The 12,174-nt window shown below is 44.6% G+C and overlaps 1 protein-coding gene across 3 annotated transcripts in view; it reads right to left on the bottom strand.

Moving 5' to 3' along the window:
* KIF2A (kinesin family member 2A) overlaps positions 1–11,881 on the bottom strand; it is a 91,750-nt gene extending 79,869 nt beyond the window's left edge. For 2 of the 3 annotated variants that reach the window (XM_033179664.1, XM_033179666.1), the window contains exon 1: positions 11,507–11,881. In XM_033179664.1, the coding sequence (XP_033035555.1) occupies positions 11,507–11,570 (64 nt within the window). In that variant the 5' untranslated portion in view covers positions 11,571–11,881. The remainder of the gene's footprint in view (positions 1–11,506) is intronic. The other variant, XM_033179667.1, reaches the window with a different exon arrangement.
* Positions 11,882–12,174: the final 293 nt, after the last annotated feature.

The raw sequence follows: 12,174 nt of genomic DNA, 5'->3' as shown, positions 1-12,174 counted from the left end.
CGATGAACCTATCTTGACACACCATTATCACCCAAAGTCCCTAGTTTACATCAGGGTTGACTCTTGGTATTGTACCTTCTATGAATTTTAGCATATGTATCGTGACACGTATCCATCTTTATAGTATCATACAGACTAATTTCACTGCCTCTGTGCTGTGCCTATTTATCCCTTTGCTTACCTCTTTTTGCAAGTCCTAAATTGCAAACTGCAGTTTAGAGAGTCTGAATACTGAAATGGCACTTAGAATCCTAAGGATGAAAAAGAGAAGGCAAATGCCAGGACAGAAAAAATAAGCCAAAAGTAAGAGCAAAGAAAAAGTGAAAAAGAGCAGCTGCATTTCAAGAAACAAAACACTTCAGTCCTTAAAGAGCTGATGCCATATTATGTGTGTACTGCTTTTCCTTCTCATTCCGTACAAAGAATTCTGAGAGGGTCCTGGCTAACACACTATAGCTCAGTACCAAGAAGGCAAAGTACTCAGTTATAGCTTAAGCAAATTCCCACTGCAGATAAACATGCAATGGAAGTGATTTATACCTTAAACTCACTCACTTTTAGGATATTAGTGGCAAAAACTATATGCAGCCTGAGTTGGATGCTCTCCTTGATATTACCTTGATAGGCTCTACAGTCCTCTACACTGTATTCTTGAATAGGGTTAGCTTGATGAAATAAAACTGAAGAGATTTAAAACCTATACTCAGACTTCCCAAATGTTAAATAAGTCCTTTCCTTTCAACTCATCTGCCTTTATCCAGCAAAAGCGATATACCGCAAAATAACATCAGTTCTTCTTGCAGTGTGTTCTGCATATCATCTGTTCCTTAATCATTGCTCACCCTCCTAGAATGATGAAATCTTAGCCATGCTACCTCTCATTTTCAGTACTACTCTCCCTCTAATCTATCACTAATCACTAACTCCTATTACTGGTCTTAGGAGATTAAGTCCTATAGTAGTTTCCAAGTGTCCTAGAAATTAATTCCAAGATCCTTACCTTACCTCTGTTTCCAGGTCTTTAATAGAGTGTCCCAGATTATCCCTCCTTCCGTATCTTCCTCATCATCCTACCCTCTGCCTGTTTTAAACGCCCTTCACCGGACAGTTCTGTTTCCAGTCAGGGACTTCTTCCATGCTGTCCTACATGGCTAGAATGCCTCCTTCCCCTCAGGGCAACCTACTGGTCATCTTCCTCTCACCATTTAAACTTCATTCTCCATGAAGTCTTGTCAGACACTCTGTTAGGAGAGACTACTTTTACTAAAATAATGGATCACAACACTGGCTATACCCTGGAATCACGAATCTGTGACAAGTTAAGCTTCACCAGTATGTGAGGTGCCTTACAGTAAAATACTGATACCCAGACTACATACCAGAGAGACTCTCTAGGTAAAGGAACCAGATATTGGCTGTGGTGGGTTGCCTTTTTTTTTGGTCTGTTTTTTTCCACAGCCCCACAGGTGATCTACTAAGCAGCCAGAGTTATGAACAGGCTGAGCATTCTTTAATCCAAAATGCTCCAAAATCTGAAACTTTTTGAGCACCAACATGACACCACAGTGGAAAATTCCACACACGACCTTGTGACAGGTTGTGGTCAAAATGCAGGCATAAGGCCGGGTGTAGCGGCTCACACCTATAATCCCAGCACTTTGGGAGTCCGAGGCAGGCGGATCACTTGATGTCAGGAGTTTGAGATCAGCCTGGCCAACATGGTGAAACGCTGTCTCTACTAAAAACACAAAAATTAGCTGGGGATGGTGGCACATGCCTGTAATCTCAGCTACTCGGGAGGCTGAGCCAGGAGAATCACTTGAACCCAGGAGGCAGAGGTTGCAGTGAGCCAAGATCATGCCACTGCACTCCAGCCTGGGTGATAAGAGTGAGACTCCATCCTAAAAAAACAAAAAAAAAGTTCATTCTTAGCACAGTATAGACACTCAGCAAATTTTACCACAAGTTTGTTCCCTGCTGATCCTGTCTTTCCTGTAGGTAAAATTTGGTCAAAATTAATGCCAAAACCTACAAAAACCTCGAGAAAAAGTCTTCAAAAGTAAATAAAACATAGCCCAGGGAGGAACCTGATTCTTACAGTTCCTTGGCCATAATACATAAGGAGGTTATATCCAAATTACACATAACCACCAGTAGCTGGATCTACTGCTATTTTCATGCTCTGCTTCCTTGGTCTCTGTTTGTTTGTTTGTTTGTTTTGAGACAGTGACTTGTTCTGTCACCCAGATCGGATTGGAGTGCAGTGGCATGATCACAGCTCACTCATGGTCCCACCTCATCCTCCTGAGTAGCTGGGACTACAGTCACACGCTACCAGGCCTGGCTAATTTTATTTTTTGTAGAAATAGGGCCTTATCATGTTGCCCAGGCTGGTCTCCAACTCCTGGCTTCAAGCAATCCTCCCACCTAGGCCTCCCAAAGTGCTGGGATCACAGGCACGAGACACCACACCGAGCCAGTCTCTATTTACAAGTACCCCAACCCAGGATTTCTAGAGAGAAACCTGCTGTCAGGTGCTGGTCTGCCAAAAACTTAAAATTGAATAAATTTGGCCAGGTATGGTGGCTCACACCTGTAATCCCAGTACTTTGGGAGTCCAAGGAGGGAGCATTGCTTGAAGCTAGGAGTTCAAGACCAGCCTAGTCAACATAGCAAGACCCCCGTCTCTACAAACAATACAAAAATTAGCTAGGCACAGTTGTGCATACCTGTAGTCCTAGACACTTGGGAAGTCAAGGTGAGAGGATTGTTTGAGTCCAGGAGTTGGAGGCTACAGTGAGCTATAATCATGCCACGCACTCCAGCCTGTGTGACAGAGCAAAACCCCCTAAAAAAAATTCCTCTTGATATCAAAACAATTTAAAAGTTATAAACTTATACTCAAATAGGTACTAAAAGATAGAAAATAGGCTAACAATGACAATGTCAATTTCAATTGGCTGACTACAGCTATCAGGGCTGATAATGCTGTATTAAGAACTCTGAGACTGGCCAGGCGCAGTGGTTCAAGCCTATAATCCCAGCACTTTGGGAGGCTGAGGTGGGTGGATCATGAGGTCAGGAGTTCGAGACTAGCCGAGCCAACATGGTGAAACCCCCATCTCTACTAAAAATACAAAAAAATTAGCTGGGCATGTTGGTGCATGCCTATAATCCCAGCTACTTAGGAGGCTGAGGCAGGAGAATCGCTTGAACCCAGGAGGGAGAGGTTGCAGTGAGCCGAGGTCACGCCAGTGCTCTCCAGCCTAGGCAACAAGAGCATGACTCCCTCTCAAAAAAACAAAACAAAACAACAAAAAAACTCTGAGGCTAAATTCATCACGAAAGCATGCTAGAAGGGATCATGGATATTGGTCATAAAGGAGAGATGGCATATATGACATGTATTTTCCATCTAAAAGGTCCATAACTTCAGGAGTCTAACTAAAAAGCCTAATCTTTAAAAGGAAAGTAGTAATAATGTACACACAAAATGGCAAACTTCTATCGATACTAATTACACTATAGATGAATCACTTATTTACTTGTTTGTGAGGGCAGGAACTATTTTTGCTTTATTCTTTTTTTGTATCTCCAACACCTATCAGAATGCCTGATACACAGCAGGCTGTTAATAGAAGTGTATTCAATGAAATCAGCAAAAAAAAAAAAAAAAAAAAGGAAAAGAAAAGAAAAGAAATATAAGACCACATTATTTTGATATGCCATAATCATTTAAGGTCTATACTCCAAAATATCACACACCCTAGTGAATGACCAACTGAATTTCATGTTTTATTGTAGTGGGTAACAAGATCATAGTGCACTGCAACCTCAAACTCATGGGCTCAAGCAATTCTCCTGTTTTGGCCTCCCAAAGTGCTGGGATTACAGGCATGAACTACGATGCTCAACCTAGAAGCATGACTTTTTTTTTTTTTTTTTTTGAGGCAGAGTCTCGCTCTGTCACTCGGACTGGAGTGCAGTGGCCAGATCTCAGCTCACTGCAAGCTCCGCCTCCCGGGTTTACGCCATTCTCCTGCCTCAGCCTCCCGAGTAGCTGGGACTACAGGCGCCCGCCACCTCGCCCGGCTAGTTTTTGTATTTTTAGTAGAGACGGGGTTTCACCGTGTTAGCCAGGATGGTCTCGATCTCCTGACCTCGTGATCCGCCCGTCTCGGCCTCCCAAAGTGCTGGGATTACAGGCTTGAGCCACCGCGCCCGGCCGAAGCATGACTTTTAAAAGGAACACTTCCCTCACTCATATTACTCTTGGGGGATAGTTTAATGTGGTGAAATTCTAATGTCTATTCACTTAGCACTATAATATCATTAATATTACTTTAGCTAAAAGAGCTGGAAGACAACTTAACCTGTATTAAGTTCTACAACTGAACCAGAAGAATAAAAATTAGTTTTATCCAAAGTTTAAAAATTGTATCTGTTCTTAAGCTTAAGAATCATAATCTCAAAACAAACAAACACCTTAAAATTATTTTAGGTTACAAAACAGAGGTGTTAAAATTAAAGGAGATGGCTGAATCCAAGAATCAAACTTTGCAAAAGATTAATGTCATATTAATCACAACTATACTTATGACTAGAAAGAATGGGGTCTAGATGATCTCTCAAGGAATCTTGTTCTGGATTTTTCACACTCTTGCCCCTTGTCTCATTTGAGCAGACAAGATTTAACTGGCTCTTTGCTATTTTCTCTAGCATTTTAGCAATCATGACACATAAAACAAGTTGACACACAGCCTTTCCTCAGAGTTTCAAATGTTTGTCGTAAGAATCAAGTGGCTAGGCGATGAATATAGATTCCTGGCTTTCTGTGGTACTTTTGGAAGCAATAAGTAAGTGACTATTTTAAGTTTTTTGCGCTTCCTTCGTAGTAGCGGAAAGAATTTTACTACAGGGGTTTGTATGTCTCAAAAAAAATTACTGAAGTATACAACTTCACACCATAATCAGCTAACATCTGTCCGCAGCACTTAAGAGAGCTGGGAGTGAAGGGATCTGGGCTTTGGCCATGGGCTTATCAGCCATATGATCTTGGCAAATAATCCAACCTCAGATTCTTCACCTATAAACCGATAATCTGCCATCTTCCTACCCTGCTTACCTCATAGAGTTCCTGTGAGGATCCAATTAGCTAACATGTCTTGAAGCACTTGGAAAACTATTAAGCCCTAACAAATACATATACAGAAACATTATCGTCCTAGTCCTCAGGCAAAAGGGAACTATTAGGTCACAAATTCCCCTATTCCATTCCACCCGCATAATCAATCACATAATTGTACCTAAAGAACAACTGTATTGCTACATGGTTCATCTTTATTACTTAAATTTACACACTCTATTCTCCAGAAGCCTATATAATGACGTGTAAAGATGAACTAGCAGAAGAAAAATGTGGCAAAGCATATAAAGAATTCGGCCATTTAAAATCTTTTCTGAAGATTTTCTTTGCCTGTCCTGAACTCCAAAATTCCTGATGGGTCCTTGGAAATCGTCAATTGCCTCTTGATTTCAGATGTTAAAAGGAACTCTTTACACCAACACTTAACTAAGAAACAAGAATATTTTCCTCCCACAATTTTAGGTTTTATGAACTTGTAGTAACATATTACTTCTTTTTTTTTTTTTTTTTTGAGACGGAGTCTTGCTCTGCCGCCCAGGCAGGAGTGCAGTGGCCGGCTCTCAGCGCCCTGCAAGCTCCGCCTCCCGGGTTCACGCCATTCTCCTGTCTCAGCCTACCGAGTAGCTGGGACTACAGGCGCCCGCCACCTCACCCAGCTAGTTTTTTGTATTTTTTAGTAGAGACGGGGTTTCACCGTATTAGCCAGGATGGTCTCGATCTCATGACCTCGTGATCCACACGTCTTGGCCTCCCAAAGTGCTGGGATTACAGGCTTGAGCCACCGCGCCCGGCCAACATATTACTTCTTACCAGGGATCATTCTAATCCAGCTCTGTAACACTGCTCACTGGTGCCTTTCTCCCAAGAAAGAAGCAATTTCCTACATCTCGACTGGGCTGTAAAAAGCGGTATATGGTTCCAAAATAACAGAGAATTCCTCCTTTACTGTCATAGTTCTTGATAGTCTGATTTCTATGCTGAGCATGTCAGGTTCCTGGCCATCACTGACAAGTTGTATGAATCTAGATAAGTCACTTATGGTGATCTGGGACTCAAGTTCCACATTTATAAAAATGAAAACTAGTTTATCTCCAAAAATCTTTCTGGTGGAAATATTCTAAGATTCTTTTCAGATCACATGTATCAATACAGTCACAGTACTGTGACTAAGAGACCCCCCCAAAGAACAATCCCATATTAGCTGCAGCTTCCAAACGTTCAACATTTCTCATTTCTCCCCCAGTACCCGAAGGGTAGTCACAGCTACTATAGAACTGTTAACAGTGCAGCTTAAAAAACAAAAAACAAAAAACAACTAGTTACGCGACAGAAAGATTGTAGGTTTTTTAAAGAGTCAGTGGGTTTTAAAAAGGGAAAGGAATTGAATCAGAAAAACAGGAAGACACATGTAAGAATATATACCAGTCCAATTTCATACCAGGTTATCTCCTGTGGCAGGGAATTATCTTAGGAGTCCAATCCTAACCCCTGTCACTGATAACCTTAGAATACCAGAAAAGTCAGATTAACCTTAGCAGATCACTCAATTTCAATTAACGATGTAGATCCTGACTAAGAGGCCAGTGGGAAGTAGAGGGCCAGAGGAGGGAGGTAGCAGTACAGAGAAGCATAGATGGAAGGTTTGGTTCCAGTTAAGATGTCATTCTAATGATTAATTAAAATGTTTGAAAACAAAAAATTCAATAATGTATGATTTATTCAAAAACGATGTGCAAGGAACTTTGCTAGGCATCAAGGGGTGGGGGTGGGGGTGGGGGTGGGAGTGGGGGTAACGACACACAGATGCATTCAGAGAATTTACGAGTCATTAGAGGCTGGGTGCAGTGGCTCACACTTGTAATCCCAGCAGTACTTTGGGAGGCTGAGGTGGGTGGATCACTTGAGGCCAGGCATTCGAGACCAGCCTGGCCAACGTGGCAAAAACCTGTCACTACTAAAACTACAAAAATTAGCCAGGCATGGTGGCACACACCTGTAGTCCCAGCTACCTGGGAGGCTGAGGCATGAGAATCGCTTGAACCCGGCAGGCAGAGGTGCAGTGAGTGGAGATCGCACCACTGACAGAGCGAGACTCCGCTCAAAAAAAAAAAAAAGTATTAGTTATTAGTAAGTCCCATTATCCCATGCAGTTTAAAAACATAATATGAAGAATATGTACCCATAGGTATGAGCTGAGAGGAGTTGGAAAAAAAAAAGTTACAGACCCAAACATTAATACTTAAGGAAATATGCTGTCTCATGAATAATACAGAATAATCTAGGAATTAGATTATGCTGACTGGCCATCTGGTTTTAGTAATCAGTGAAGACTCATTAGGTTAGTTTTCATCACGGTCTTGAAAAATAGGAATAAGCTCATTTTAGTGTACCTGTTTGCCCTTGGAATATGTTTATTAGTATAAGAGCATCACTGATGGGAAAAGCATGGTCTGAAATAGGGACATGGATCACCATCAGCAAGCAAAAAGAAAAACATCAAGTCACCAGTTAATAATGGTCTGAAGCGGGACATGGATGAAGCTGGAAACCATTATTCTGAGCAAACTATCACAAGGACAAAAAAACAAACACTGCATGTTCTCACTCATAGGTGGGAAGTGAACAAGAGAACACTAGGACACAGGAAGGGAAACATCATACACCCCGGCCTGTCATGGGGTGGGGAGAGGGGAGAGGGACAGCATTAGGAGATACACCTAATGTAAATGAGGAGTTAATGGATGCAGCACACCAACATGGCACATGTATAAATATGTAACAAACCTGCACATGTTCCCTAGAACTTAAAGTAAAACTTAAAGTAGAACTTAAAACATGTTGTGCACATGTTCCCTAGAACTTAAAGTATTAAAAAAAAAAATGGTCTGAAGCAGCCCTTCTTTTTTCTACTGTCTCAGATATTAGCGTTTATCCAACTGCAAAGTTTATTTTTGTTATAATAACCACTAGTGTTTTATCCAATACAGATCTGTTATGGAAGTGAGAGGAAGCAAACAAGCTTCTTTAAAGTGAAAAAGGGAAAGCTTGAGGGGCATTCTCCCAGACATCAATTTCTACTGTGAAACACTACTGTCCAATGCAAATGATCCTTCCCTTCTTTCCAAGTTCTCTACTAATCTTCTGCCTTCCACCAATTCCATCATGCATCTCTGAGGCAAATAAAAAGATACATGACCATAGGTTAGGATAATAACACACGATAATGACTTCCATAATTCCTTATATGCAAACCGCTTTTGAAACGTGGTTTTAGATTAGTAGCACTTATGTAAGAACACAGAGGTCTTGTATGTCTGGGGACTTCTGATATAGGCTGAAGGTGAAGGCTGAAAAGAACCCAAAACTGCTTCAAGTTCAATAAATTTAAATAAAATATGCTCCACAGAAGTTAAAATGTATACATCAAATATCATATACTTTTTTCTGATAAGGTTTCAAAGTTAGCATCTATACTAATAAAGATTTATAAGAGTGTAAAGAATTTACACATTTTATTGCACCCTAATTAAAAAAAAAAGAAATTTCATTGTGCATATATGAGATTTACAACATGATGCTATGGAATATAGACAGCAAAATGGTGAAGCAGATTAACATAGCTTCATTTCACATAATTACTTCTTTAATAAGAGCTGCTAAAATCTACTTATTTAACAAAAATCTCTAATACAATTTTACTAACATTGGTCCCCCTGTATCTCTAAACTTGTTCATCCTACATATCTGCTGTTTTGTATCCTTGACCTACATCTCTCCATTTCCTCTCCTTCTCCCCACCAGCATTAGTAACCACTGTTTCATTCTGTGTATTTTAGCTCCTTAAAAACACATTCCACATGAGTGAGATTATGCAATATTTTCCTTAGTGTCTGGCTTATTTCATTTAACTTAATGTCCTTCCAAGCCCATCTACGTTGTGGTAAATAGTAGGATCTCCTTTTTTAAGGCTGAATAATGTTCCATTGTGCATTGTCTATACACACACATAAACATATATACACACACAGAACAATTTCTTTAGCCATTCGTCACCCATCGATGGACATTTAGGTTGTTTCCCTATCTTGGCTACTATGAATAATGCTGCAGTGAACATGAGACTGCAGATATCTTCTCAAAGTGGTGATTTCCTCTCCCTTGGGGGTATACCTGGGACAGGGGTTGCTGTGCACCCAGAATCTTCAAAACAATATGTAAATCCTACTTTTGCTGGTATACTGTGAACTCGTATTTACCTAAAAAAATGACATTAACAGCACTCTTTCAAGAAAGTAATTTGAAGAGAAAATACAAAAGAAACCTCAACCGAAGTAAAGAAGGTATCTCTTTCCCATCAGTGTTACTGGCAACTTCTAAAGCCCTAAGCGGTATAATTTATCTTTTTTTTTTTTTTTTTTTTTTTTTTTGAGACGGAGTCTCGCTCTGTCGCCCAGGCTGGAGTGCAGTGGCCGGATCTCAGCTCACTGCAAGCTCCGCCTCCCGGGTTCACGCCATTCTCCCGCCTCAGCCTCCGAGTAGCTGGGACTACAGGCGCCCGCCACCGCGCCCGGCTAGTTTTTTGTATTTTTAGTAGAGACGGGGTTTCACCGTGTTAGCCAGGAGGGTCTCGATCTCCTGACCTCGTGATCCGCCCGCCTCGGCCTCCCAAAGTGCTGGGATTACAGGCTTGAGCCACCGCGCCCGGCCAATTTATCTTTTCATATACAGGATAATGATGGTTTCAGTTGTTACCACCAATTACCTCAAATATAATGGAGGAAAAAAATCATTAGCTATATAGGGTCTTCCAATATATCATACACACAATATGAAAATCAACCTAGCTTCACATAACTTGGTCAAACCTGGCAGAATCCAAGGGGGGCGTGGACGTGAGAGCCAAGTTACTACTGACTAGGCTAGGCTAAAGGCCAATACATTAAGCCACACATAAAAGGAATCGAGGCCAGGCGCGGGGGCTCACGCCTGTAATCCCAACACGTTGGGAGGTCGAGGCGGGTGGATCACCTGAGGTCAGGAGTTCGAGACCAGCCTGGTCAACATGGTGAACCCCCGTCTCTACTAAAAATACAAAAAATTAGCTGGGCGTGGTGACCGGCGCCTGTAATCCCAGCTACTCGGGAGGCCAAGGCAGGAGCATAGCTTAAACACGGGAGGCGGAGGTTGCAGTGGGCCGAGATCGCACCACTGCACTCCAGCCTGGGTGAAACTCCGTCTCAACAAAAAAAAAAAGAAAGAAAGAAAAAAAAGGAGTCGGTATGAGAGATGAAGTCAGGAACACTGCTCAACTCGCGATTATCACACAGCTCTCGTTCTTTCTATATTGGTACCTAAAGAAAATAATTTCACTTATCTCCCTCCGTGCATTTATTCCTTTACAATATGAATTATTTCCAATCTGGCTGGCGTATCTGACTCCACACCCCAAGCTAGTGACATAAAACATTTTCCCCAAGAGAAACCTACAGAAAGATACATAAGCCTAAGGCTCTTAAAAAAAAAAAATGAGGCATGTGTCTTCACCTCGCCTTACACTTTTCTCAGTTACCTCTCTCGAGGGTGTGAAAATATCAACATCCGGTCGCCCACCCCCACACCCTCTCAGCAGTGCCTCGCATTGACTCTGCCCATCCCCTATCCTTCCCTTTACATTCTCATCACCTTGGAGAAGCCCATCGAATATTTCTTCGCATTGCTCCCCCACCCTTATTTATGGCTCAGCGCGATATTCTCCACATCTTTCCCCCAAGGAAGTGGCAAAAAAGAAAGCAGCATGGTAGAGAACGAAAGCCGGGGAGGTCTGACAACCAGACGGCAGTTTAAGGCGACGGGATTGGCTCTTTCCCCCCAATCTCGGCCTCCGACCAGCAGTCGGTTCTCTAAATGAGAAATCGCTGGTCTTCCCGCTCCCCCACCCCCATCCCCGTCAAAGGCCAGGCCGGTAAAATGCGAAGACCGAGGGGAAGCGCGAAGCAGGGTCATCCCTAATGAAGCCCGCTCCCTCCCGGGCTGGTGTCCCCGGCGGGGCTGGAGATTGCGGGGGGAGGAGCGAGCGGCCCCCGCCCAGAGACCCCCGGAGACGCGACCCTCGACACCTGGGCCCTTTCCCCACCCGGCTTCCCTTCCCCGCGGCCCGGCCCAGAGAACTGCAACGGCGCCCGGGCGGACCCCACGCCGGCCTCACTGGCACACACGCCACACACAAAAGCGCCGCGGCCGCCGCCTTCCCGCCCCCACAGCCCGGCGAAGCAATCAATGAGGCGGCCGGCGCCCGCGTCCCCTCCGTGCACACCCGAACGCGGGGCCGAGCGGGCCAGCGGGGCTGGCAGCGCGGCTCACCATCGCTGCGCTTGATCTCCACGTAAATCCCGATCTGGATCTTGCCGAAGTTGGCCGTTGCCATCACCTCATCTGGAGCAGCGGCAACGGGCCGAGGGAGGGGAACCGGAGGACGGAAAAGGCGGGGAGGGGGCGGGGTAGGTGTGGGAGGGGGAGCAGTTGCCCGCGGCCGCGCCGGCCCGGGCGACAGCGTGAACGCGAGCGGGGCCGCGAGGAGCAGTTGTGGGGAAGCAGGCGGAGGCCCCGGGCCTGCAGGCCGGCAGGAGGACGCGCACGCCGGGGAGTCGGGGTGAAGCTAGGGCCGGGGCCGTGAGGCGGCGCGGGGTAGAGTGGGAGGGCCCGCGCCGCCAGCCCGGGAGCGGACGCTGGGGAGGCGGGGCGCCGCGCGCCTGCGCAGAGCGCGCCTCGGCCTCTCGTCTTCCTCTTCGCCTTGCCTCTCCCGGCTGCCTCCAGGTGGCCCCGCCCAGCTCTGCAGCGGGGCGGGCGGCGGCCGCGGCTTACCCGGCCGCTGTAGCGGTGCGCTCTTGGCCCGGCCCCCAGCTAGCCAGCGTCGTGTTTGATTTCAGCGCGCGGCCTAGAAGACGCGGGAAGCGTCGCGCTGAGCTTTCTTGCCCTCTCGCTTCTGTGAATTGGCGCTGTTGCCGGAATGGGTTAAAGGCCACGTGGTT

Source organism: Trachypithecus francoisi, unplaced genomic scaffold, assembly GCF_009764315.1.
Source record: "Trachypithecus francoisi isolate TF-2019V2 unplaced genomic scaffold, Tfra_2.0 Lachesis_group2, whole genome shotgun sequence".
In the NCBI taxonomy this organism is placed as follows: domain Eukaryota; kingdom Metazoa; phylum Chordata; class Mammalia; order Primates; family Cercopithecidae; genus Trachypithecus; species Trachypithecus francoisi.
Note: the sequence above shows the minus strand (reverse complement) of the source record. Positions and strands in the feature narration are given on the sequence as shown.